At 52.7% G+C, this 25,686-nt stretch overlaps 1 protein-coding gene across 2 annotated transcripts in view; it reads left to right on the top strand.

The window, feature by feature from the left end:
- The window catches only part of DLGAP4 (DLG associated protein 4), a 316,182-nt gene that overhangs the window by 181,552 nt on the left and 108,944 nt on the right, over positions 1-25,686 (top strand). The window contains exon 3 of one of the 2 annotated variants that reach the window (XM_025186419.2): positions 21,745-22,778. In XM_025186419.2, coding sequence (XP_025042204.2) covers positions 21,828-22,778 — 951 coding nt within the window. In that variant the 5' untranslated portion in view covers positions 21,745-21,827. Of the gene's footprint in view, positions 1-21,744; positions 22,779-25,686 lie in introns of those variants that run through there. The other variant, XM_075901397.1, reaches the window with a different exon arrangement.

Below are 25,686 nucleotides of genomic sequence, written 5' to 3' on the forward strand. Positions count from 1 at the left end.
CTGGCAAAATTTGTAGATGATACAAAACCTGTTCAAGACAGGTAAGTCCCAAGCAGACTGCAGAGAATTACAGAGATTTCACAAAACTGGCTGACTCAACAACACAGTGGCAGATCAATTTCAAAGTTGATAAACAGAGTAATTCACATGGCAAAATAAAGTTCCAAACATACATGCAAAATGATGGGATCTAAATTAGCTGAATCCATCAATAAAGAGATCTTAGAGGCATTATGGACGATAAAACAGAAAATATCATAGGGTATGTCTACACTAGCCCCCTACTTCGAACTAGGGACGCTAATGTAGGCATTCGAAGTTGCAAATGAAGCCCGGGATTTAAATATCCCGGGCTTTATTTGCATCTTCCCGTCTGGGCGCCATTTTTAAATCCCCCTAGTCTGAACTAACTGCCCGCGGCTACATGCAGCAGTCAAACGTTAACTCCAACTAAGTCCTTAGTTCAAGTTAACTGTTACACCTCCTGTGTCTACACTGGCATGAATTTCCAGAAATGCTTAAAACGGAATACTATTCCGTTTTCAGTTTTTCCGGAAAAGGAGCGTCTACATTGGCAGGCTGCTTTTCCGGAAAAGCCCTTTTTCCGGAAAAGCGTCTGTGGCCAATGTAGACACGCTTTTCCGGAAAAGAGCCCCGATCGCCATTTTCGCGATCGGGGCTTTTTTCCAGAAAAGACTACTGGGCTGTCTACACTGGCCCTTTTCCAGAACAGTGTTCCGGAATAAGGCCTGGGTTGGCTGGGCGAGTGCAGCCTGACACTTCCACCCCCAACCCCAAAGCTCCTTCCACAGGCTGGGCAGGACCCTGTCCGGGGAAGTGGCTGTCAGCTGGTTCGGGGTGGGGGATGGGCTTCCTGCCGAAGGAGACAGCAAAACTGTGGCACAAGGGTGGAGAATCTACGGAGCTAGCCCATGGTAATGTGGGCAAGAGAAGGCAATGCCTTCCCAAAACTGCCAACACTGCCCAGCTGCTGGGGAGGCCCCAGCCCTCCGGGTAGCCAGGAAGGATCGGGCTTGAGGACTGGGGCTGGGGTAGGAGGTTGCTGAAGAGGTACAGTCTCTGGAGGAAGGGGCGTGGCTTTGGGCAGAAGGGGTGGGGCTTGGCCTTGACTTCCCCAGCTGAGCCTTCACCCACTGCCCATGCCCCCAATTTACTTGGATCCAGCCCAGGCGGAGCTCGGGGCTTCCCCTGCAGTGGAGCGAGCAGGCGCTCACACTCCAGCCCCATGGCAAGTCTCCAAGCCTTGGCACCCCCAGAGCACTAAGCTTGCTGGGAGTCCAGTCAGTGAGTCGTGGTTTGGATATTTTTCTTTTGCTGCTCACTTGCGTGTGGCCCCCGAGTGAACGTGCTGAACGAGTTTTATTATGTGCACCAATATGGAGGTGACAGGTCACACATCGCCTCCACAGTGGTGCACATCACAAAATTCATTCTACACATGGATCTAAAACTAGAGGGCACACTGATCGGAAGACTTAGATGTTTGCCAGTAAATGTCAGTGAGCATCAAAAGCACTATGTGTGCACACACACACAGAAAAATATTTCCATTCATGATCATTGATAGGTAAAGTAAGAAAAATGCAGCTTGATTTGAGGGTTCTTCCTTTTGTGTATTTTTGTGTTTTCGTGGTTATGAAGCTTTAACTTTCTGAATCACGACATGACCCCAATTGTCTGGCGCTCATCATTTCCTGTTAACATTTTAATTGATAAATAAAAGCTTAGTTCTAACCCTCCAGCCCACTGCACCAGCCTCAGGTTCCTTCTGCTCCCCTCACCTGGCCTCCCTTCCCATACCTGCATCCCTTTACAGCATGGCTAGTGGAAGTTCCCTCTTCTCCTCCGCTTCTGCCAGCTGAACATCAGCCCTGTGCCTCTCCATTCCTTTCCGTACCACAGCTCCGCCTGTCTCCCTTTCCCATCCTTCTCCACCTCTCATTCCTGCTACCGCTGTGTGTTTAATTTAAGGCTGTTATTGTTTTATTTAACTCAAAGGCACAGTGCCTGTGGTAGACAGACAATAGCAAACGGAGCTGATACCCTGCTTTACGGCTCGCGGATTGGCTAACCTGAAGTTTCTCACAATACTAATTGAGATTTCTGCCTGAAACATTGATTCCCTTTCGCTGAATCATAAAAAGTACATTTACTGTCAATATCCAGAGAAATCCCATTAGAGGTAAATCACCATCTGCATTTAGTTTCCCTTAGGAAATATACTCCGGGAAAAATTATGGAAGATGCTCAATAGCAATCAAGCCGTTACAGCCAATAAATATATAGATCTGGCTAGCACTTTCGATCATGTTCCTCTTGCTTGTCTGATTGTAGTGGCAGCAGGACAGACCATTCTGCATTTTGGACTCAGTGTGAACCCTTCTTGAGCCACTGGTTGCTTTGAGGGACTGTGGGGGTGAGCAGAGCTGTAGGGCCAGACCGCAGAAGGAACCCTGTTGGGGGACTGCAGCCAGTTGAGTGCCACCAAGCAGAGCTCTAGGGTGGATCTCTCCATAGGAGGGGGGGGGGGGCTGGCTGAGGTGGACTCACTGGGCGTTGCTAGGCAGCCCATGGGGCCTGGTGTACATACTCCATAGCCATGGCCAAGGGATGAAACTGCTGTCTCCAAATTAGAATTGGGCAGATTTTGGGGGCAAAACTTTATACATTGAAAAATGCAGCTTTGGTGCCACCCAAACGTTTCCTGATTTTGTGTCCATTTCACCATGTTGCTTGTTTTAAAAACAAAGTCCAAAAAAGTCAGAATATTTAGATTTGTTTTGGTTCAAAATAACTTTTTGTTTTGAAATTTCCCAGCAGTTTGGTTTTTAAATGTTTTTAAATCCTCGGTATAAAAAAACCAAACATTTCATTGGATCCAAGGCCATTTTTAAAACTTAATTCACTGGAAAAATTGATCCTTTTTGTTCTTGTTTGTGAACAAAAATAACTTTTTTAATAGTATTTTCTTGCCAGCAAACTTTATTTTCCCTGTTCTACTGCAAGCTCTGCATGCGTCTCTGTGCCTGTGGGAACAAAATTTCACCCTGAAAGGAATTGATACATTTATATAAACTAGACTCTGAGGAGTGAATTTTTTGCCACTTTGAAGCCACTAATGCAATTTTCAGAGTCTCTGTGTGTTTCTTGGTCACAACCCTTTAGCTGGTTGTTCAACATGATAATAACTTTGGAGCAGGAGCAAAATATGGATGATCTGGTACTTGCATGCCCCAGTGTCCAGGATTCTGCAGAGCCAAAATAATCAGCATTCAAAATTTTAGCCTGGCTCTTCTGAGTCCATCTCATTTTGTAGCTAAGATCTCAAGATCTGAGCCAGGCAGCACCTAGGAGACATTCTGGGGGAATTCTGTGTAAACAATTAAAAATTCTGCACACAATATTTTAAAAGTTTGCAAGTTTTATTTGTCAAAATAGCACAATATAATCATACCAATTTCAATTATTTTGGTAATGTATTTCAAAATACCTCTCAACAATTATGAAACAAAAGACAGGACTATGAAGCACTTTAAAGACTAACAAGATGGTTTATTAGGAAGAAAATTGGCACAACCATACATACCAAAGGGATACAATCAAAAAAAAAGTGAACACATATTATTATCTCATAGACACTAACCTCCCCCCCTCACTCCTCCTCTGTTCTAAAATCTGATTTGTCAATTTTATGTATGTTCATTTTGTTTTTTATTGTATCCCTTTGGTATATATGGTTGTGACTATTTTCTTCCACAATTTGATCTGAGGAAGTGGGTCTGGCCCACGAAAGCTCATCACCTAATAAACCATCTTGTTAGTCTTTAAAGTGCTGCATAGTCCTGTCTTTTGTTTCAGCTACACCAGACTAACATGGCTACATCTCTATGGGTGTGTCTAGACTACATGCCTCCTTCGACGGAGGCATGTAGATTAGCCAGATCGGAAGAGGGAAATGAAGCCGCGATTAAAATAATCGCGGCTTCATTTAAATTTAAATGGCTGCCCCGATCTGCCGATCAGCTGTTTGTCGGCAGATCGGGGGAGTCTGGACGCGATGCCCCGACAAAGAAGCCTTTCTTCATCGACACAGGTAAGCCTCGTGAAACCAGGCTTACCTGTGTCGATGAAGAAAGGCTTCTTTGTCGGGGCATCGCGTCCAGACTCCCCCGATCTGCCGACAAACAGCTGATCGGCAGATCGGGGCAGCCATTTAAATTTAAATGAAGCCGCGATTATTTTAATCGCGGCTTCATTTCCCTCTTCCGATCTGGCTAATCTACATGCCTCCGTCGAAGGAGGCATGTAGTCTAGACACACCCTATTACTTCTCAACAAGTATGTCTGTAACAATCCAGACATCAAAAAAAGATTAGGGACATGTTTTTGACAAATTGATTCCATCTTCCCCTGTCCCATGTGTCCTTGAACTCCCTCCCGCACCCTCATGCACCCACCTTCCCCTGACCCTTGTGTCCCTGCATCCCCACTTGTCCATCTGCGACATCCCCTACCCCCTGTTTCCATGTGGCCCTGTGCACTCCTCCCCAGATGTCCCTGCACCCCCATTCCCATTCAGCCTCCTTGCTAGTGTGTCGCCCCGCACTAGCCCTTCTGAAGCCCAATCTACATGACACCCCAACAGCCCCATGTGCTCCCTTCTGTCCATCTCCCCTGATATCCCAGGCCTCCTCACCTAGCTCTATGGGCAGGGCAGAGGAATACAGGGGCTCCTCTATCCTAGCACTGCTACCCCTCCTCCCCCCCCTCCCCCGCCCCCCCCCCCCCCCCCCCGTGAGACAGCTGACCTCTGTTCTGGTGCCACAGCAGCCCCTAGTGGGAGACAGTCATAGCTGCAGCACCTCTCCAGCAGAATTTTTTTTCTCTGCAGAAAATACAATCTGGGGGACATGAATTTTGTGCATGTGTAGGGTGCAAAATTCCCCAAGGAGTAATGAGAATGCAGAAGGGAGATGCTATGTGTACTTTGGAGTGTGACTCTGCATATGAAAGACAAGCGTGTGTGAGAGAGAGAGAGGAGATAGGTGGGTCTGAATGTGGCTGTGAGTACATCCCAGAGCCTCATCAAGTGGGAAAAAGCCCCCAAACTCTGCCTCCTCAACCCCAGGGGGCTGCTCGGTGCTTGCTCTGTATCTTGGCTGGACCCCACCACCACCTCCTGCCCAGCTGGGTAACATTATCAAGTCAATCTTTTTACAGAGGCTACGTAGATTAGTTGGACTTGGTATCACATGACATTTTGACTAAAATCCTAGAACAACACAAAATGATCCATGTTGAATGGATTAAAGGCTGGCTAACTGATAGGTCTCAAAACGCAACAGTAAATGGAGACTTCCTGAAAAAATGAGGAAGGACGGCTCTTGCACAAGAGGGGGGGGTTGCGCAAAAAGGAGCTGTCTACACAGCTCCTTTTTGTGCAAAAGCCTCTTGTGCAAAAGCGGCTGCAAATTAATTATGCAAATGAAGCACCATGATATTTCATGCTGCACTTCATTTGCATAAGAGGCTACAGTGTAGCCATAGCCTGAGTGTGCTCCCACTGAGGTCATGGGGATGGGCTCTTGGTGCAACACTAGTTAATGTTTTTTATTGATGACCTGGAAGAAAACATAAGATCATCATTTGCAGATGGTACAAACATTTCAGGGAAGGGGGTAAATAATGAAGAGGACTGGTCACTGAAACAGAGCGACCTGGATCTGTTGTATGCTGGGTGCAAGCCAACAATACGGGTGTTATTGGGGCTAAATATCTACACATCTAAGAAGAAGCAATGTAGGCCAGACCTATGTAGGCAGATCTGGGGGGAGGGGAGTTGTGATGGGTTACCAGCTGAACAGTGCAACACTGTGACCAGAAGGGCTATTACTCAGGGGCGGATATAGGGCAGGGCAAGAGGGGCGGCCACCCCGGGCCCTGCGCTTCAAGAAATTGCGCTGCCCTAGGCCCAGCGAAATGGTCACCTGCCCCTGCTATTACTAGTCAGGGCTGCATAAAGAAGGAATCATGAGTAGAAACAGAGAAATTGTTGTGGTCCTGGAGCAGTGGCTGCTGGAATCCTGTGCCCAGTTCTGGTGCCCACGATTTGAAAAGGGTGTTGATTAATTGGGGGGAGGGTTTTCAAGCGAGGACTCCGAGGAGCCACAATAAGGCTTAAAGGGTTTGAAAACAGATCTTCTAGTGACAGCTCCAGGAGCTCAGTCTAATTAGCTTCACAAAGGCTGATCACAGACTATGAGTATCACGTGGGGAGCACCTTTACTAATGGGCTCTCCGACCTAGCAGAGAAAGATATAAATGATCCAATGGCCGGAAGTGAAGCCAGACCAATTCAAACTGAAATAAGGGGGAACTTTTTAACAGGGAGGGTAATTAACTTTTGGCGCAGCTTACCCCAGAGTGCGGTGGAATCTTGATCCCTGGCCATTTGTAAATCAGGACTGGTGGTGTTTCTCAGATCTCTGCTCTGGGCTCATTTGGGGGCAGCTCTCTGGCCTGGATTGTCGGATGATCTCAGTGGTGATCCGGCCTTGGAAGAGCTGAATCTATGGAAGAGGTGGCTGAGACAAGCCAGCCCCTGCAGCAGCTCTGAGCAGCCCTCCGTGGGGACGGAATAGCCAGGCCAGGCTCCTGCGAGGCACTTGGGGGTGTGGGACGTGCTCCAGAGGAAGCTCAGGACAGGCTGTTGGCGTAGGGTTGCCAGGTGTCCGGTTTTTGCCCAGACAGTCCAGTATTTGTGACCCCTGTCTGGTTAAAAAAAACAGAAAATACCGGAGATGTAAAATGTCCAATATGTTCTATATTTCTCGGACGGAAGGCAGGCGGGGACATTCTTCCCCTGCCATGTCTGGTGGGAGCGGGGGGAGCGTGAAGTGAGGAGATTTAAAGGCGCATTGATTTTTTTTAATTTTTTTTGCTCAACAACTTTGGTCCCCCGTTTTTTGGTTTTGTTTTTTTTTTTTTTTTTTGCTCAACTAATTTTTTTCCCTGCCATGTTCGGGATTTTTTGTGAAAGTATCTGGCAACCCTAGCTGTCGGTGAGGGCAGCGTCGGAGAATTGCTCCAAGACTTTCCCATGTATCATCCCTGCCTTTGCCCCGCGGCTTCAAATACCTCCTGCCTCTTTGCTGGGCGAGCAGGCCCCTCAGAAGGCTTCCGTGCATGAGAAGGGTGCAGACCCGGGAATGTCTGGGACCTGGCTGTGAGCAGAGAGAAACGAAAGGAATCAAAATTCAGCTTAGGTATGGAGCTGTGGTTGTGAGTGATGGGGAGGGGCTGAGCTGCCAGTGGGGGATGGTGGTTGTGACTGACAGCAAGAGGCTGTGACCAACAAGAGGGGCTAGGCTGTGACTGACTGCGAGGATGGGGCTGTGACCGGCAGCGAGGGCTGTGACTGACTGCAAGGATGGAGCTGTGACTGGCAGTGAGGGCTGTGACTGACTGTGAGAATGGGGCTGTGACTGGCAGTGAGGGCTGTGACTGACTGTGAGAATGGGGCTGTGACCGGCAGTGAGGGCTGTGACTGACTGCGAGGATGGGGCTGTGACCGGCAGTGAGGGCTGTGACTGACGGTGAGGATGGGGCTGTGACCGGCAGTGAGGGCTGTGACTGACTGTGAGAATGGGGCTGTGACTGGCAGTGAGGGCTGTGACTGACTGTGAGGATGGGGCTGTGACTGACTGTGAGGATGGGGCTGTGACTGGCAGCGAGGACTATGACTGATGGCGAGGATGGGGCTGTGACTGGCAGCGAGGGCTGTGACTGACTGTGAGGATGGGGCTGTGACTGACTGTGAGGATGGGGCTGTGACTGGCAGCGAGGACTATGACTGACGGCGAGGATGGGGCTGTGACTGGCAGCGAGGGCTGTGACTGACTGCGAGGATGGGGCTGTGACTGGCAGCAAGGGCTGTGACTGACTGTGAGGCTGGGGCTGTGACTGACTGTGAGGTTGGAGCTGTGACCGGCAGCGAGGGCTGTGACTGACTGTGAGGATGGGGCTGTGACCGGCAGCGAGGGCTGTGACTGACTTGGATCTGAACTTTTATCTGCTCTCCTGGAGCTGGTGCGCTCACAGGAATACATGCTTCTGACCCTCACCTGGCACAAAGCTCTCCCTTCGCTGTGGGCTGGGGAAGTGCTCACGTGCCATACCTGCTCTGGGGGTGTACATAGGCCATGGGATGGCAGTAGAAAGGAAGGGAGGGCAGTACCCAGGGTCACCACCCCAGAGAGGCACCTCACTACCATCTGCCCTCAGTGTGAGGAAGCCGGTCCAGGGGTCAGTTCCCTGACACCACCAGCCTCACACAGCACAAGCTTCCCCGCTAGGCCTCACCGGCCCTGCTGTCACTCTGCAGATCAGCAGCTGGGCCCCTCCGACCCTCAAGGCTGCCAAGCATCCGCTGGAGTGCCAGTGCCCGCTCGCTGGACACGCACAGTGTTCATTGATCGGCTCCACCAATGACGCAGCTCAGCACAGCTTCCCAGGCACCCCCGTGTCACTGCTCCATAGGACACACAGTGCTTGGATTTGTTTAGCGTGAAATCAACTTGAGGCACATTTAAGAAAACTGAGAGATTTGAGTAATGGTAGATAGGAGCACTGCAAACAAATGGTTCTGTATAAAATCAAATCATCGCCTGCATTCTAGAGCCTGGACTTAATTCACGAGATAGTCCCAAAAAACTTTGCTCACCACAAATCACTGCACTGCTTTACAGCTGGGCTGGCTGTGACCTTCCCTTCGCACCCCAAGCATGCTGTCTGTTTGCTGCAAGGTGAAAGACTCCATGTGTCTCTTTGCATTGCAAGATATATTAGATCAATCCTTTGTCTTTCTTCATAACCAGGCCACCACCCTCACCCCTACCACTTTGGTGTTCCCTTCTGCCTGTATGATTCCTCTCTTGTAGATTCTGTAATCTCTGTTAGCCCCAGTCTCAGTATGCAAAAGGCAAACAGCGTGAAGCAGACAATATGCAGACAGCCAGACACGGAGATCAATGTCAGTTACCTCCTGCCTCAAAGGAAGAACTCTGATGTATGTTACTTCCTGCAGACCTGCCTTAACACCAAGACCTCCAGGAGATAATTTCCAGTGTAGATACATAGCTCCTGAAATATTACTAGGGCTATTGATTAATTGCAGTTAACTCACATGATTAACTCAAACAAATAATCACTGTTTAAAAAATTAATAGCATTTAGTTGCAGTTTTAATCACATTGTTAAACAATAGAATAACAGTTGGAATTCATTAAATGTTTTTTGATGTTGTTCTACATTTCCAAAAAAAAATTTCAATTAAAACACACAGAATATAAAGTGTAGGATGCTCACATTATATTATTATTTTAATACAAGTATTTACACTGTAAAAGTAAAAAAAATAGTATTTTTCAATTCATTTCTTACAAATACTGTAGTGCAATCTCTTTAATGTGAAAGTGACATTTGCAAACTTAGATTTTTGGGGGTTTACATAATTCCATTTAAAAACAAAACAAGGTGAAACTTTAGAGCCTACCCATCCACTCAGTCCCACTTCTTGTTCAGCCAATCACTAAGACAAACAAGTTTGCTTACATTTACAGGAGATAATGCTGTCCAATCTTATTTACAATGGTATCTGAAAGCAAGGTATTTACGTGCCAGATATGCAAAAAATTCCTGTGCCCCTTTGTGTATTGGCCACCATTCCACAATACATGCCTCCATGCTGATGATGCTCGTTAAAAAACAATATGTTAAATTTGTGAGTGAATTCCTTGGGGGAGAACTGTATGTTGCCTGCTATGTTTTGCCTACATAGGCCGTATATTTCATGTCATAATGCTCTTGGAAGATGATCCAGCATAGGTTGTTTGTTTTAAGAACACATCTGCTGCAGGTTTGACAAAATGCAAAGGTACCAACATGAGATTTCTAAGGATAACTACAGCTCTCTGCCCAAGAGTTAAGGACCTAAAGTGCTTTCCAAACTCTGAGAGGGACAAAGCATGGACAAAGCTGTCAGAAGTCTTAAAAGAGCAACACTCTGATGCAGAAACTACCGAACCCAAAGCACCAAAAAAAACCAACCTTCTGCTGATAACTGCCTGCTCAGAGGATGAAGATGAACACGCGTCAGTGCGCACGCACTGCTTTGGATTGTTATCATGTAGAGCCCGTCATCAGCATGGGCACATGTCCTCTGGAATGGTGCTTCAGGCACGCATGGACATGCTTCAGGCAACACTGTAAACAAGAAGCAGGCAGCATTATCTCCTGTACATGTCTGAGCGATTGGCTGAACAAGTAGACTGAGTGGACGTGTAGGCTCTAAAGTTTTACACTGGTTTGGTTTTGAATGCAGTTATTTTTGTACGAAATTCTACATTTGTAAGTTCAGCTTTCAGGCTAGCAAGACCACATTGCAGTATTTGTGATGCAGGAATTGAAACCCATGATTTCTTTACAAATATTTGCATTGTAAAATAGAAATCAGAAATAAGCATAAAGTGAGCCTGGTACACTTTGTATTGTATGGTGTAACTGAAATCGGTATATTTGAAAATGGAGAAAATAGCTAAGGATATTTAAATAAATGCCATTCTATTAATAACAACATGATTAATTGCACGGTTAATCACCATTAATTTTTTTAAATCATGATTAATTTTTTGTAATTGCTTGCAAGCCCTAAATAGTTCTCATACCTGCCTCACAATGATTCTGATGACCAGTGGGTGCTGTCTCTCATTAGAGGCCTCAGCTGCCACCTTTTGCTCATCTATGATGCAGCTGTCTGACCCAGGAGATCCCTGTAAAACCATATGTGCAAACAAGCACCTCTGCAGCTCAGGGGGCTGCAGGTCAGGAGGGAGGTGCACTGGCAAAGCTGGGGGAGGGGGCTGTAGGTCTGGGGGAGATGCACTGGCAGAGCTGTGGGGAGGAGATATGGGTCCAGAAGGAGGTGCCCTGGCAGAGTTGGAGGTTGTGGGTCCTGAGGGAGGTGCACTGGTAGAGCTGGGGGAGGGGGCTGTGGGTCCAGAGGGAGGTGCACTAACAGCTGGGGGAGGGGCTGTGGGTCTGGAGGGAGGTGCACAGGCAGAGCTGGGGGCTGTGGGTCCGGAGGGAGGTACATTAGCAGAGCTGGGGGAGGGGGCTGTGGGTCCGGAGGCAGGTGCACTGGCACAGCTGGGGGAGGGGGCTGTGGGTCCGGAGGGAGGTGCACTGGCACAGCTGGGGGAGGGGGCTGTGGGTCCGGAGGGAGGTGCACAGGCAGAGCTGGGGGAGGGGGCTGTGGGTCCGGAGGGAGGTGCACTGGCACAGCTGGGGGAGGGGGCTGTGGGTCCGGAGGGAGGTGCATTGGCACAGCTGGGGGAGGGGGCTGTGGGTCCGGAGGGAGGTGCACTGGCACAGCTGGGGGAGGGGGCTGTGGGTCCGGAGGGAGGTGCACTGGCACAGCTGGGGGAGGGGGCTGTGGGTCCGGAGGGAGGTGCACAGGCAGAGCTGGGGAGAGGGCTATGGGTCCGGAGGGAAGTGCACTAGCAGAGCTGGGGAAGGAGGCTGTGGGTCTGGAGGGAGGTGCACGGGCAGAGCTGTGGGTTGTGGGTCCGGAGGGAGGTACATTAGCAGAGCTGGGGGAGGGGGCTGTGGGTCTGGAGGGAGGTGCACAGGCAGAGCTGGGAGTTGTGGGTCTGGAGGGAGGTGCACTAGCAGAGCTGGGGGAGGGGGCTGTGGGTCCGGAGGGAGGTGCACAGGCAGAGCTGGGGGTTGTGGGTCCGGAGGGAGGTGCACTAGCAGAGCTGGGGGAGGGGGCTGTGGGTCTGGAGGGAGGTGCACAGGCAGAGCTGGGAGTTGTGGGTCTGGAGGGAGGTGCACTAGCAGAGCTGGGGGAGGGGGCTGTGGGTCCGGAGGGAGGTGCACTGGTAGAGCTGGGGGGAGGGGGCTGTGGGTCCGGAGGGAGGTGCACAGGCAGAGCTGGGGGTTGTGGGTCCGGAGGGAGGTGCACTGGCACAGCTGGGGGAGGGGGCTGTGGGTCTGGAGGGAGGTGCACTGGCAGAGCTGGGGGGAGGGGGCTGCAGGTCAGGACCGAGGGAGGTGCATTGGCACAGCTGGGGGAGGGGGCTGTGGGTCCGGGGGGAGGGGGCTGTGGGTCCGGAGGGAGGTGCATTGGCACAGCTGGGGGAGGGGGCTGTGGGTCCGGAGGGAGGTGCATTGGCACAGCTGGGGGAGGGGGCTGTGGGTCCGGAGGGAGGTGCACTGGCACAGCTGGGGGAGGGGGCTGTGGGTCCGGAGGGAGGTGCATTGGCACAGCTGGGGGAGGGGGCTGTGGGTCCGGAGGGAGGTGCACTGGCACAGCTGGGGGAGGGGGCTGTGGGTCCGGAGGGAGGTGCATTGGCACAGCTGGGGGAGGGGGCTGTGGGTCCGGAGGGAGGTGCATTGGCACAGCTGGGGGAGGGGGCTGTGGGTCCGGAGGGAGGTGCATTGGCACAGCTGGGGGAGGGGGCTGTGGGTCCGGAGGGAGGTGCACTGGCAGAGCTGGGGGAGGGGGCTGTGGGTCCGGAGGGAGGTGCATTGGCACAGCCGGGGGAGGGGGCTGTGGGTCCGGAGGGAGGTGCACTGGCAGAGCTGGGGGAGGGGGCTGTGGGTCCGGAGGGAGGTGCACTGGCACAGCTGGGGGAGGGGGCTGTGGGTCCGGAGGGAGGTGCACTGGCAGAGCTGGGGGGAGGGGGCTGTGGGTCAGGACCGAGGGAGGTGCACTAACAGAGCTGGGGGAGGGGGCTGTGGGTCCGGAGGGAGGTGCATTGGCAGAGCCGGGGGAAAGGGGGTTGGGGTTGCAGGTCAGGATTGAGGCCATTGGCCGAGCTGGGGGAGGCAGTGGACAATCACTGTTAGCAGTTAATTTACTCCACGGTTCCAGGCACAGTTGCTGGTCATTTCCCTGCGGCGCCAGAAAAGTGTCGTCCTGCTGAGGCTGGGGCCCAACACAGGCCGTAGCAGCCTCTTTTCCCCAGCCCTGGTGCTGAACAGCCCTCCCCACAGGAACCAGTCAGGCTGCCCAGACACAAGCACCTGCTGTCACTCGACTTGTCCCTCTCTGCCCTGCTGAATAGGCAGCTTCAGTTGTCCCCCCCCTTGGCCAGGTGCTGCTGTGTCCTGCAGAGGAGCTGACTGCTCCAGACTGCAGCTGGAAGCGGCCCAGGTGGAGATGGGGCCAAGTGAAAGGCGACAGACCCACCATCCCACCCCTTCTCCCCAGCGGGAAGTGTCTGCGGCTCAGCGCGGTGGTGGGGAAGGACGTGAACCATTTGCTCTACAGCAGTTCCCATCCCCGGCCAGAGTTTGCTGTGCTCAGAGGGCAGGGAGGGGCTTTCCAAAGCTCTGTCCCTCTAAAAATAAGTGCTTGGGTGGCCGGCTGGCTCCAGACACTGGTATTGGAACAGACAGGCCTGCCCAGCTGCGCCGAGCGAGCAGCAGAGATGAAGGAAACGTCTCTGCAGCTTTTAGCCACAAGGCTGCGCTGACACAGCCGGCGGGCGCACGCGAATGCTGTGTGTTGGCACTCTGGCTGAGAAAATACGCTCACTTCCCACCAGCGCATTTCGCTTTGTGGGCGGGAGATTGCTGCAGCCGACAAAGCCGCATTCACACGTGCACCTGCCACTGCAAAGCCTTGTTGTTCGGGGGGAAAAGCTTTGTCGCTCAAGGACAAGTGCCTTCCCCGAAGCCCAGCTCTGCCCTCACCTCTCCTCCGCCCTCTCCCCCCATTGCACCCCTTCTCCCAACCTTCCTCCCCCATGGGAGCCCTTGCAAAGGGGGGCCCTGCTGGCCCGCTGGATTTGAGGACAGGCCCTAAGGGAAATTGAGTTTGAGACCCCTGAGTTAGCCTCTACCCACCAGAGGGGATCTCTCCAGGTCAGAGCTGAGGCACGGTGGCAGGACCACCTGCAGGAAGCTGCCCGCAGTGTTGGCCTGGGTCTGCCCTCTCCAGAGCAGGCCGTCCAGCAAACATCACCGGCACTAACAGGAACAATGTGAGAGTAAAGGCTCAGAGCGGGGACTCTCACGGTGACTGGCCCCTTGAAAGGGGGTCAGGTCCCAAGCCCATGACAGGTTCTTTAAGAATGAGCCTGCCTTGGCCCACCTGCAAGCAGCCAACTGCCGGGGTGGCTGGTGGGCAGCCAACTGAGCCTGATAAAGGCCACAAGGGGCACATGAGAGGTGCTCCTAGAGCCTGGCAGGATACGGCTGGTTGCTGACCGCCATGGGTAGGCGGGTGGAACACTGGAGTAGGTGGGGCCTGTGTGGGCGAAGCTGTGGCCATGGGGAAGTCAGTGGATGTGATATACTTTGACTTTAGCAAAGTTTTTGCTGCGGTCTCCCACAATATTCTTGCCAGCAAGTTAAGGGAGTATGGATTGGATAAATGGACTGTAAGATGGATAGAAAGCTGGCTAGACTGTCAGGCCCAACAGGTCAATGGCTCGATGTCAGGCTGGTGGTCGGTTTCTAGCGGAGTGCCCCAAGAATCGGTTCTAGGGCTGGTTTTGTTCAACATCTTTATTAATGACCTGGATGAGGGGATGGGTTGCACCCTCAGCAAGTTTGCGGATGATACTAAGTTAGGGGGAGAGGTAGATATGCTGGAGGGCAGGGATAGGGCCAGAGTGACCTAAACAAATTAGAGGATTGGGCCAAAATAAATCTGATGAGGTTCAACAAGGACAAGTGCACAGTCCTGCACTTGGGATGGAAGAATCCCAGGCATTGTTACAGGCTGGGGACCAACTGGCTAAGCAGCAGTTCTGCAGAAAAGGACCTGGGGGTTACAGTGGATGAGAAGCTGGATACGAGTCAACAGGGCGCCCTTGTAGCCAAGAAGACTAATGGCATATTAGGGTGCATTAGGAGGAGCATTGCCAGCAGATCTAGAGATGTCATTATTCCCCTTTATTTGGCTCTGGTGAGGCCACATCTGGAGTATTGCATCCTATTCTGAGCCCCCCACTACAAAAAGGATGTGGACGCATTGGAGAGGGTCCAGTGGAGGGCAACCAAAATGATTAGGGGCCTGGAGCATATGACCTATGAGTAGAGACTGAGGGATTTGGGCTTATTTAGTCTACAGAAGTGAAGAGTGAGGGGGGATTTGATAGCAGCCTTCAACTTCCTGAAGGGAGGTTCCAGATGGAGAGAGGCTGTTCTCAGTAGTGACAGATGGCAGAACAAGGAGCAATGGGCTCAGGTTACAGTGGGGGAGGTCTGGGTTGGATATTAGGAAAAACTATTTCACTAGGAGGGTGGGGAAGCACTGGGCTGGGTTCCCTAGGGAGGGGGTGGAATCTCCATCCCTAGAGCTTTTTAAGTCCCATCTTGACAAAGCCCTGGCTGGGATAATTGCATTGTGGTTGGTCCTATTTTGGGCAGCGGGCTGGACTCAATGGCTCCTGAGGTCTCTTCCAGCCCTGGGATTCTCTGATTCTAAGCTGACTGGGGGCTGTGACTGGCCGGAATTGCAGACCAGCCCAAAGCACAGGACTCCTCATCTGGGAGCGTATTTTGGATACAGCTCTCTGTCCTCTTTTGGGGAGCCTAAAGGACAGGACCCCTGTCTGGAGGAGGAACTGCTAAAGGCAGCAAGTCCCTTCTGCCCCCGCCCTGTGCAGTTCTACCCTCCTGGACGGCCTGCAGCCCATCCGTACCTGACTCTTTGGGACCCTTGGGGGCAGCTGGGAGTCAGGCTGGAGGCTGCACTAACATCAGGAGAAATGTGCAAACTCCTCTCAGCTCCTCAAGCTCCTGCAGCTCAGACGGGCAGGGCCTTGAGCTAGAGAGGGAGAACTCAGCCACATGCAGGGCACCGAAATCCCCTTGAGGAGCTGGAAACCAAGGGCACTGGGCTTTGATTCTGCCAGGGACCCTGTGGCCTAGCCTGTCTCTTGCCCTGGGTCCAGGTGCTGGTGGTTCTGGAGCAGGGGCATTACGAGCAGCTACAGCCATTGCACGCAGACAGCCAAGCATGAAATACTCCAGTTCAGGTTCTCTCTGTGCCCATCGCAGGAACCGTGTTAGCTAAGGAGAACCTCTGCATTCTTCGGAGGCCTTTCGAAGGGGGTGACTCCTATAAGGGTTGGCTCCAGGTGGCAGGTCCCTGCTGGACTCACCCAGGCCCGCCAATAGGGTGGGTACAGTGGGACTGAGCCCTGGGGCCCAGCAATTCAAAAGAGACCAGGACTCCAGTAGCTGCCGCTGTTGCAGTAGTAGCCAGAGTCCCAGGCCTTTAAATTGCCACTGGAGCCCTGAGCGGTGGGCTCCGGGAGGCTCTGAGGCCTGGCGAGGGCAAGGTGCGGAGGGGTGGCTTCCCCGGCCCCACCCCTTCCAGGAGCACGGAGTTGAGCTCACCCCCACTTTACCCAGGGGCCCAGCGAGTCTGTCAGCCCCCTGGATCCACCTGAAGATGCAGAGTTTGGGGAGTGGCTGTTTTAAGGATGAAATCTCCCGAAACACTGGACTGGGCTCGCGCTTTAAAGGAGCAACGCAAAGGCCGTTTCTGGCCTGCTTGGTGGCCAGAAGAACCTTCCCCAGAATGCCTTGCAGGTAGCAGCAGCCCCAGTGCACAGGTGATGGGCGAGATCATGAGTCCCTTCCCTTCCTTTTCAGCCTTCTCCACACCTGGTTGTTGGTGCAGGCCTCTGAGCTGATGGAGGCCCATGCTGAGGAGCCAGGACAAGGTGTAAATGGAAACAGGGCGAGGGGTCCTTTCCCTGCCACCGATCCCAGCACATCTCTCTTTAACCCCTCTAGCAACCCCTGCGCTCATTAGACTCAGGCAGTGGGTGGGGAGCGTCCATTTCAGGCCTGCCCCAGATACTGTAACGGACCCACAAGGAGGCTGGAAGAAGGTTAAAGTGACAGCCGCTTAGTCCCACTTGCACACGCTCTCTACTCAGCCTTGTGTGTCGAATTACCTGCTGTAAAATGGCTGTGTGAGCATAGCATGTGCATTACCCGACGCCGTGCGCGCCATCCGGCAGCGATGCAGGGTCTGTGTGCTGTGTGACGTGGGTGCACGTTCGCTGAGCCTGCGCTGGGAAGGGCAAGATTTGTATCAGTCAATGCTGAGCTCAGCGTCCGCACACAAGGCAACACAAACATTGCCACTGATCATGGAAACATGTAGCTAGGCAGGTAAGAAAATGCTGCTCAAGAATTTCTCAGCATTTGAGTCAAGGCTATTTCCTCTGTATAGTCTGACATGGGATGTCGAGCATGGGTGTTTGTCATAAAACTAACATTCTGAATCTGTCTCCTGGCACTAAATGACAGTCTGATGTCTTGCAAGTGGGAACATTTACATTGATTAAAATTGAAAAAAAAAATCACCCATCAATTATTTTAAAAAGCCTAATTCTGCCATGTCCGGGCGCACTCTGTGTGGCTATAGCGTATGCAAGCCCCGTGCAGTACACTATGCACAGCGTGTACCCACTGTGCACGATAGGAGGCGGGTAGAGCATGTCTACTACCTTGTATAGCCCTGGGCTCAGGTTTATTCTCAGGTACATGGTGGCGGGGGGGGAGGGACTCTGGAGTAACACCACTGAAGTGCAGGATGAGAGAATCCATTTACGATGCAGCTCACTCTCTCTGTTATGGAGGCCCTGTGAGCGCATGGAGAGTGACTAGCCCTGGCGTCAGCGACCGTGTGGTAAGATTTAAGACCTTTCTTCCATGAGCAATGGTGGGCGACTGGGTTAAAAGGGTACCATGGCTCTACCCCTCGTGCTATCCAGCCCTCTCTGGCTGGCGGACAGTGTCAGAAAGCCAGGGCAGTGTGTTCACCCCATTCGCTCAGAGTTTCTGCTTCAGTGCACCATGGATTGCTGCTGCTCCTCCCCCTCCTCTCCTGCCAGGGAGTTATTCCCTCAGGAAAGTGCTGTGCTGAGGCAGCAGCTGCCTGTCAGTGGGGTTCCTGCTCTGACCCAGCCGTACAGCTGGCTTCGACGGAGGCCAAGGAGCTTAAGTGACTGACCGAAGGTCACCCACAGCGCCAGGGACTCAGGATGGGATTAGACCCAACAGACCCGCCCAGGCCCTCGCTGCTAACCATTAGGCTGCCCTGCTTTGTGACAGGGTGGTTGCTTGCTTGCTGCATGGGAGATGCCCAGGTTCAGGTTCCCAGTCCCTGGAGCGGGAGGGGAGTGGCCCTCCTGCTGGCTCGGCAGTGCCCGGGCAGGTGGCTTGGAAGGCAGAGCTGGGCCCATTGTTCTGCCAGAACCTTCATGGAACCCTGCAGGCCAGGAAAGTGCTTTTGATGGGGACCCAGACTAGCTGGAGGTCTTCCCGGCAGAGGGGGCGGGGCCCTTCATGGCTTGGGAATGGAGCGTGAGCAGAGGGGAGGTGGCTGAGATGTTCCATAAAGCCCCAGAAGCGCTATTCTGTACCAGAGCCTGGGGGCAGATCCTGGAGCCCCATGGCAGACAGGGCGATACATCCCTGTGGACTCCCCGGGGGCCATTTGTAGCCTTGTCCTACAAGGTCAAGCGCAGCCCTGGTCCCCGGGGGCCTGGGTTCGAGGCCTGGCTTGCCGGTGGCCTGGGGAAGGAGCGGGGCTTGGATTGGAAGGGTGGCCCATCAGGCTCGGTGCCCTGGCTGTGGACAATCCCTGCTGCCTCCGAAGAGGGCAGGTGTCTATTGCCCAGAATGCACCTGGCCCATCGGGGGGAATGAATTCTTCTCAGATTGCCTCAGGCAATTAGCTTTTGCTGGGAGCCGCGGAGAGTTGATTGCTAGTGTCTTAGCATGAATAGCTGAAAAGGGTCTTGCGAGTGTGGGATCCTGTCTTCCGTTCTCTCTGTTCTGTGCACGGCATTGGCACAGCCATACATCTGCAAAGCACAGTGACAGGGAAGGAAAAGGCGCCAGAGGAAGGCTGGCAGGAGCCCAGGGGGATAGGCTGGCTCCAGGCTTGCCAAATAGACAGGGAATGGTGCCTGCCATTTGTGACAAACAGCTCCTTACAGGTGCCGGGTGGAAGCACCATTGACTCCTGGACATTCATCGACTATTTTCCTTAAGGTCGTCCCATGCTCCCATCAGCCCAAGAAGCCGAACATCCGTCTCCCTCCCATGAAGGTTCAAGAGAACTCCCCCAGCAATGCCAGACCCCCGTGTTTTACGGGGCTGGTCTAAAGTGACTGTCCCTGTAGGGACACATCTTAACTTGCCATTTGCTTTAATCTATGGCTCTAAACAAGACCAATATATACACCTGCCTGCCCACTCAAACTGGCTGGCTGGCTTTGCCACAAGGATAGGCTTCGCCAGCTTTGCTATGGGGCGAGGCCATCTGCTTTTATGGGCGGGTCAGTGAACTTCACTGTGGAGTGTGAGAGGCTGGATTTACAGTAGGCGGGGTCAAGTGGCTGTGCCCAGGGGTCTTCGGAAGTTGCCAAGGGGCGGGATCAATCCAAGTCACACTTGGGATCATCAGCAGAATTCCCTCTGCGGAGGAATCAGCTGGGCTGACCCGGGGGGGGGGGTCATGGGTTCAGTGGAGAGCAGAGATCAGTTGGCTCTCAGGTGGTGAATGAGGGACGGTGCTTTCTCTCCAGCTGAAGCCCTTTTGGAGATCCATGGCTGGGTTAAAGGAGGCTGTTTTAACAGTGGGATCATTGGAAGTGACGGTATCACAAGTGTCCTGGGGCATATTCCAAATCCCATCTTTGAGTTTTAGCACTGAAACAATTATTACAAATCTCACTTGCTCTTCAGCATTCATGCGTTTTTTTCTCAGCATGGCAATGAAAACAGGCTAGTCAGTTGCTCTGTTTATTTCATAACGTGTGGAGGGGGATGCCCACTGAATCCATGCCAATTTTAGTCCGTTTTTCATTAAAGATCCCATGCATGACGATAGGCAAGAGGCAGGCAAAATACAGCCCATGGATCAGATCCAGCCCACCAGGATGCTATGGGCTGCCAATGTCCTGTGGCGTAGTGGGGCCGTCGGGCAGCCTCCCTGCTTGCCACTCCCCCACACGCTGCTCAAAACCGCTGGCTGCAGGGGCCATATGCATCTCTGCGCAGTGCCCCAGAGGGAAGGCTCCATGCGCTGCCTCCACTGCCAGAACATCTTTGCAGCTCCCATTGGCCAGAAACCAGCCAATGGGAGCTGCCTGGGCAGTGCTTTGGCAGTGTGCAAGGCCCCTCTCCCCCATGGGACATGCTGCGCAGAGATGCGCACACAGCATGAGTGGCATGTGGGGCCATGGCAGGCAGGAAGCCTGTGCAAGAGTCCTTCTGGGATGCTCTCCAGGAGCCACCTACTATGGTCAGATCCTGCACCTGGAACCCCACCCCCGAACTCCCTGTCCCAGTCACAACCCAGTTCCTCTGACACACACATACCCAGTTCCTGGTCACAATTTCCTCCCAGATCCTGCACCCCCTCCTACCTCCATACCCCCTCCTACACCCCCATCCCCTGCACCAAGTCACAACCCCTCCTTCACCCAAACTCCCTCCCAAACACCATACCCCCTCTTGCACTCTGATCCCCTCCCCTGAGCTCCCTTCTGCATCCAGCCTCCATCCCGAACCCCACACCTCCTCCATTCATATCCTAGAAGAGCGCGGCCCTTGAACACTTACAAATTCTTGGAGCGGCCTCCCATTACAAATGACCACCCCAGGGATAGATAGTTCAAGGCGCACAGCAGTTGTGCTGCAGAGCTGAGAGCAGTGCTCTGGAGTCTTGCTAACCAGGCCTGTGCGTCAGCTCCTAGCACAATATCACCTGCTGGGACTTTGATTCTGTGCGCCAGTGTAAAGGCCTAGTTTGCAGGAAGCCCTGTCCCAGAAGCCAAGCAGCCCACACCGCGGTGAGATAACCAGGCAGGGGGGGACAGAGCTGTGACTGAGCAACCGCAGACTTCTCAGGCCAGGCCCTGGAGTGTCTCGTAACACCATTGCTCTGGGCATCTGTCTGAAGCATTTTCCTCGGGGATCCAGGATTACACGAACATAAAGCCAGGCACTTGTCTGAGCAGAGATGTTTGCCATCCCATCACATTACCATAACTCCGTGCAAAACACACATCCGGTCCATCATCCCCATTAAGAGATCTGGTAACCAGGGAAACCTGAATGGCACATGATGGAGAGCCAATCTGATCCCCGGGTCCTCATTTCCCTCGACTCTGGCAAGGCCCAGGCACAGTATTTGACAGCAGGTTGTATTCAGTTCCCTGAGATAATGGGGCAGACTCCTGTGAGTCTTTGGCAGTTCAACTGCGAGCCCTTGCTATGCTGGCTGGGGACTGAGCGCCATTAAATCAACCCACGCAGAGGCCAAAGAATAGCAGCCCGCTTGTGCTAAGTGGTTTGGATTGAGCTCTGGGGTCTGCACAATTCTTAAGCAAGGCTAGGGATGTTAACTGGTCCTTTTTCCTGTTGTTCTAACACCTCATCCTGATTGTTCTTCCAGGTCTCAGCCTTCTCTGCTCCCATCTCCTTGTGCCCTATCTCCCATCCCTTTCTCCTCCTCCTCTCCCTCCTCAGGCAGCTCTGCCATACCCTGAATTGTCTTTACTTTTAGAGCTTGCCAGGCGCTCGCTGGGATGCATTGAGGGGAGCAGGGTGGAATCGAGAGAGCTCAGGGAGAGCTTTCCTTTCAGTGATGTGCGTCTCTTTTGTCTGTGGCTGCAGGACCGGCTCCAGTGGGAGAGGGACCAAAGGAAGAACTAGCAAGAAGGCTCCCGTGAAGTGATGCTGTAGGAAACCCCAGGGCCATGAAGGGGTTAGGAGATAACAGAAGCCGCCACCTCTCAGACAACCTGGACTCCCCTCAGGACTCTCTTTATGCTTCCCAAGACAGGAACCCTTATCTCCTTAGTCCCACAGACCCCTACCCCATGGACCCCCGGTTTCCAGCCCAGAATTCCCTCCACAGTGACTGTCTCCTCCCACTCAACAACCAGATTTCCAACAGCAGCACTTTCCCCCGCATCCATTACAACTCCCACTTCGAGGTCCCGGACGAGAGCCCCTTCCCGAGCCATGCCCAAGCCACTAAGATCAACCGCCTCCCTGCAAACCTCTTGGACCAATTTGAGAAGCAGCTGCCCATCCACCGGGATGGCTTCAGTACCCTCCAGTTCCAGAGGAGCGATTCCAAGCACCGGAGCGAGAGCCCCGGGCGCATCCGACATCTGGTCCACTCGGTCCAAAAACTCTTTGCCAAGTCACAGTCCCTGGAGGGCCCCACCAAAGGCAGTGTGAATGGCAAGAAAGGCACAGAGGACCCCAAGCAGAACCGGAGGAGCAAGAGCAAAGACCGGGCAAAGACCACCGAGACCAAACGCAGGCCTAGGTCCAACATATCAGGCTGGTGGAGCTCGGATGACAACCTAGACAGTGACACCTGCAGCTATCGTAACCCAATGGGCCTCATGACTCTGGGAAGGCAACCTGACCACAGCCAGCCTAGGTACTTCATGCACGCGTACAACACCATCAGTGAGCACATGCTGAAATCCTCCAAGAGCAATAACGACCTCAAGGTCACCCCTTGCACCAATATCCCCATCAACAATGAGTCCAACTACATCAAACGGGGCTCCTGGTCCACACTCACCCTTAGCCATGCCCGGGAAGTATGCCAAAAGGCCTCCGCCACCATCGACAAAGCCCTGCTGAAATCCAAGTCCTGCCAGCAAGACTTAGCCTATCAGTACTTGCAGGTGGGTGCCGCGCTGGGGTTTATTCTGGTCTCTGATGGGGGGTGATGTTCTGCTGGGTAAGGAGGGATCTGGCGCAGGGAGCCCTGGGGTGTTGCTTTGGTCTGACTGAAACCTGAATCTGCTCCTGCTTCTTCTTCCATCAGCTCATGCCACCCTGACTCCTCCCCTCCCCGTTTACAGAGCGGCCCACTGGGCTGTTACCGGGGGGTAAACAGCAAGTGCAGGTGAAGTCGTAATCGAATACTCAACCAGCCTTTCAGAGCAGACCCGCCAAAGGCATTGGAGCAGCCATGGTGCCCCAAGATTGCTTGGCCGGAAGGGGAGCTTCTAGCCCATTTCAGGGGCACCTGCCCAAGTTCTTGTTCCTGCCCAAGGCCCATTGCAAATATGACTCTTCAGAGCAAAGCTCTTGTTGCCATGAACATGGCCCAGTTCTAGGCACTAACTCGATGTGTTTTGTGTCTGTCCAGCATCTAGTCTAGTGGGCTCTGGGCCCAGGCGTGGGACCGCTTGGTCCTACGAAAGACAGTGACAATCATTTACTAGGAGCCAAAAGTTCCACAAAGGGGTATCTGAGTTGTGCCCACAATGACACACGTGTTCAGGACCAGCGGTGCACGAGGGGCAGTGTGCTCCCCTCGATGGCTAATCCACGTACCATTACCACCTCCAGTCAGTCGGTCCTCTAGCTCACCTGGTAGCAGCTGACCATCTAATGTTAACGTGTCCCAGGTTCCGCTTGTGCTCGATCACCGCACAGGCGTGTTTAGATACATCAGTAGTTCAGCAAGCCCCAGAGGGGGAGCTGTCTTAGTCTCTTTCAGCAAAAACAACAGGGAGCCCTGCGGCACCTTAACGTCAAACAAATGTACTTGGGCAGAAGCTTCCATGAGCGGGAGCCCACTTCATCAGATGCATGAAGTGGAAACTTCACTTTGGCAGGGATATAGACCCATGCAAAGATGGGTGAGTTACATTACTGTGTGGAGGACCAATTCAATCAAGGGGGATGTGGCCCACTCCCAACAGTTGAGGAGAAGGTGAGAATGTCCAAAGGGGGAATTACTTTCTGCCGTGAGCCTGCCACTCCCTATCTCTATTCAGTGGCCAGTGGCGTTCTGTTGCTTTCTTTGCTGGCTTTGTCCTGTAGTAGATGACTTCTGGGTACCTGCCTGTCTCTGTCAATCTGTTTCTTCACTTCCCCAGGTGGGTTCTGTAGTTTTAAGAATGCTTGATAGAGATCCTGTAGGTGTTTGTTTCTGTCTGCGGGACTGAAGCAAAACAATTGTATCTTAGGGCTTGACTGTAGACAATAGATGAAAGCTGGAGACCTAGTATCTATGTAAGTATGTAAGTATAGCAGTCTATATAAATAGCGATCTATGTAAGTATAGCAGTCTATATAAATAGCCATCTATGTAAGTATAGCAGTCTATGTAAGTATGTAAGTACTGTATAGCGGTCTATGTAAGTATAGCAATCTGTGTAAGTATAGCGGTCTATGTGAGTATGTAAGTACAGTAAAACCTGTGTTATCCGGCACACCCGAGGCTTAGGGTGTGCCAGTAACCTAAAAATTCTGATTAGCAGAGGGGGACGGCAGGAGCCATGTGGGGCCTATGGAGGGGGGGGCACAGGAGCCGTGCCCACGCCAGGATGTGGCCTGCTAGGTGGGGCCACGAGCTGTGGAGGGGGCGGGATGCGGCCTGGTGTGAGGGTTGGAAGCCAGGAGGTAGAGATGGCGGCCTGCCGGGGGGCGGGGTGGGAGCCGCGGTGGGGCTGGCCTGCCAGGGGTGCCAGAAGCCGCGGGGGGAGCTAAGAAGTTTGCTGCTTGCTGCTTGCTTCTGGCTGCCGTTCACTCCTCCCCCAGGTACGTGCTGCACACTCGTCTGAGGAGCAGCCCAGCACTTAAAGGGCCAGTTTCCTTTTTTCTTTTTCTTTTTTGCTTTACCAGCATCAGAAATTTGCCGGTTTCTACAGTTTTCCAGATGCTTACGTTCCAGATAGTGCAGGTTTTACTGTACTATACAGCGGTCTATGTAAGTACAGCAGTCAATAGATTTTCAGTATAGGTTGGTGTTTATGTGATTATCACTTATTTGCATCATAGTGCCCAGGAAATGGATCTCAACAGGTGCTACTTAAGAACACAGAACGTAACACATTTTTAGATGGGAGGATAAAATAAAAATAAAACGCTGGGTCCAGGGCACAATCAGCTGGGCTGTGTTTGTAAATCATACCAGTGCAGTGTTAATACAGAAGCATCAGTTGCTCTTCTGGCAGTAGGTTTGTGCCATTTGAGACGTGATTAATTATTGAAAATCAGCCTGCTCTTCAGCCTGGCTTTTCACTTCCCACAAATCAAATTACTGAGGAATTTATTGGATCAGGAATGTCGTTAGTTGTTTTCCTTTGTGTTCAAGTGTTGCCAGGTTAAATAAGAAGCCACAAAATACTCCTGGCCTCCCAGCACTAACTACACAACATGGGGAAAGCCAGAGGGCAAGTGAGAACAGAATGAAATAACAAAGAGGAATGGAAATCACTCCAACACACAGTGGCTCCCAGCCACCAGCCCTCCTGAAGTCGGCTGTTCAGATCTTCCGGGCCTTGCCTAAGTTGTCACCTCTCCCCAGAGGTTTGTCCTGCCAAAGGAGCTCAAGGTCACAGAGCACTTTACCCTGTGAAACATCTAACGAACCACTCACAAACTGCTTGAGAATCTGACCAGAGTCGTGGCCACAACCGTGTCCCCAGCTCAGAGAGGAGACGGGCAGCCCAGAACCTCCGCTGGTAGAAATCAGTGCAGCTCCACTGACGCAGACAGTGGCAGCAGCAGAGACATGGTTCCTTAGTCCCATCCAATCTACGTAGCCAGCCAGCCAGGGCACAGAATCGGGAGAGC

Source organism: Pelodiscus sinensis, chromosome 18 (genome assembly GCF_049634645.1).
Source record: "Pelodiscus sinensis isolate JC-2024 chromosome 18, ASM4963464v1, whole genome shotgun sequence".
In the NCBI taxonomy this organism is placed as follows: domain Eukaryota; kingdom Metazoa; phylum Chordata; order Testudines; family Trionychidae; genus Pelodiscus; species Pelodiscus sinensis.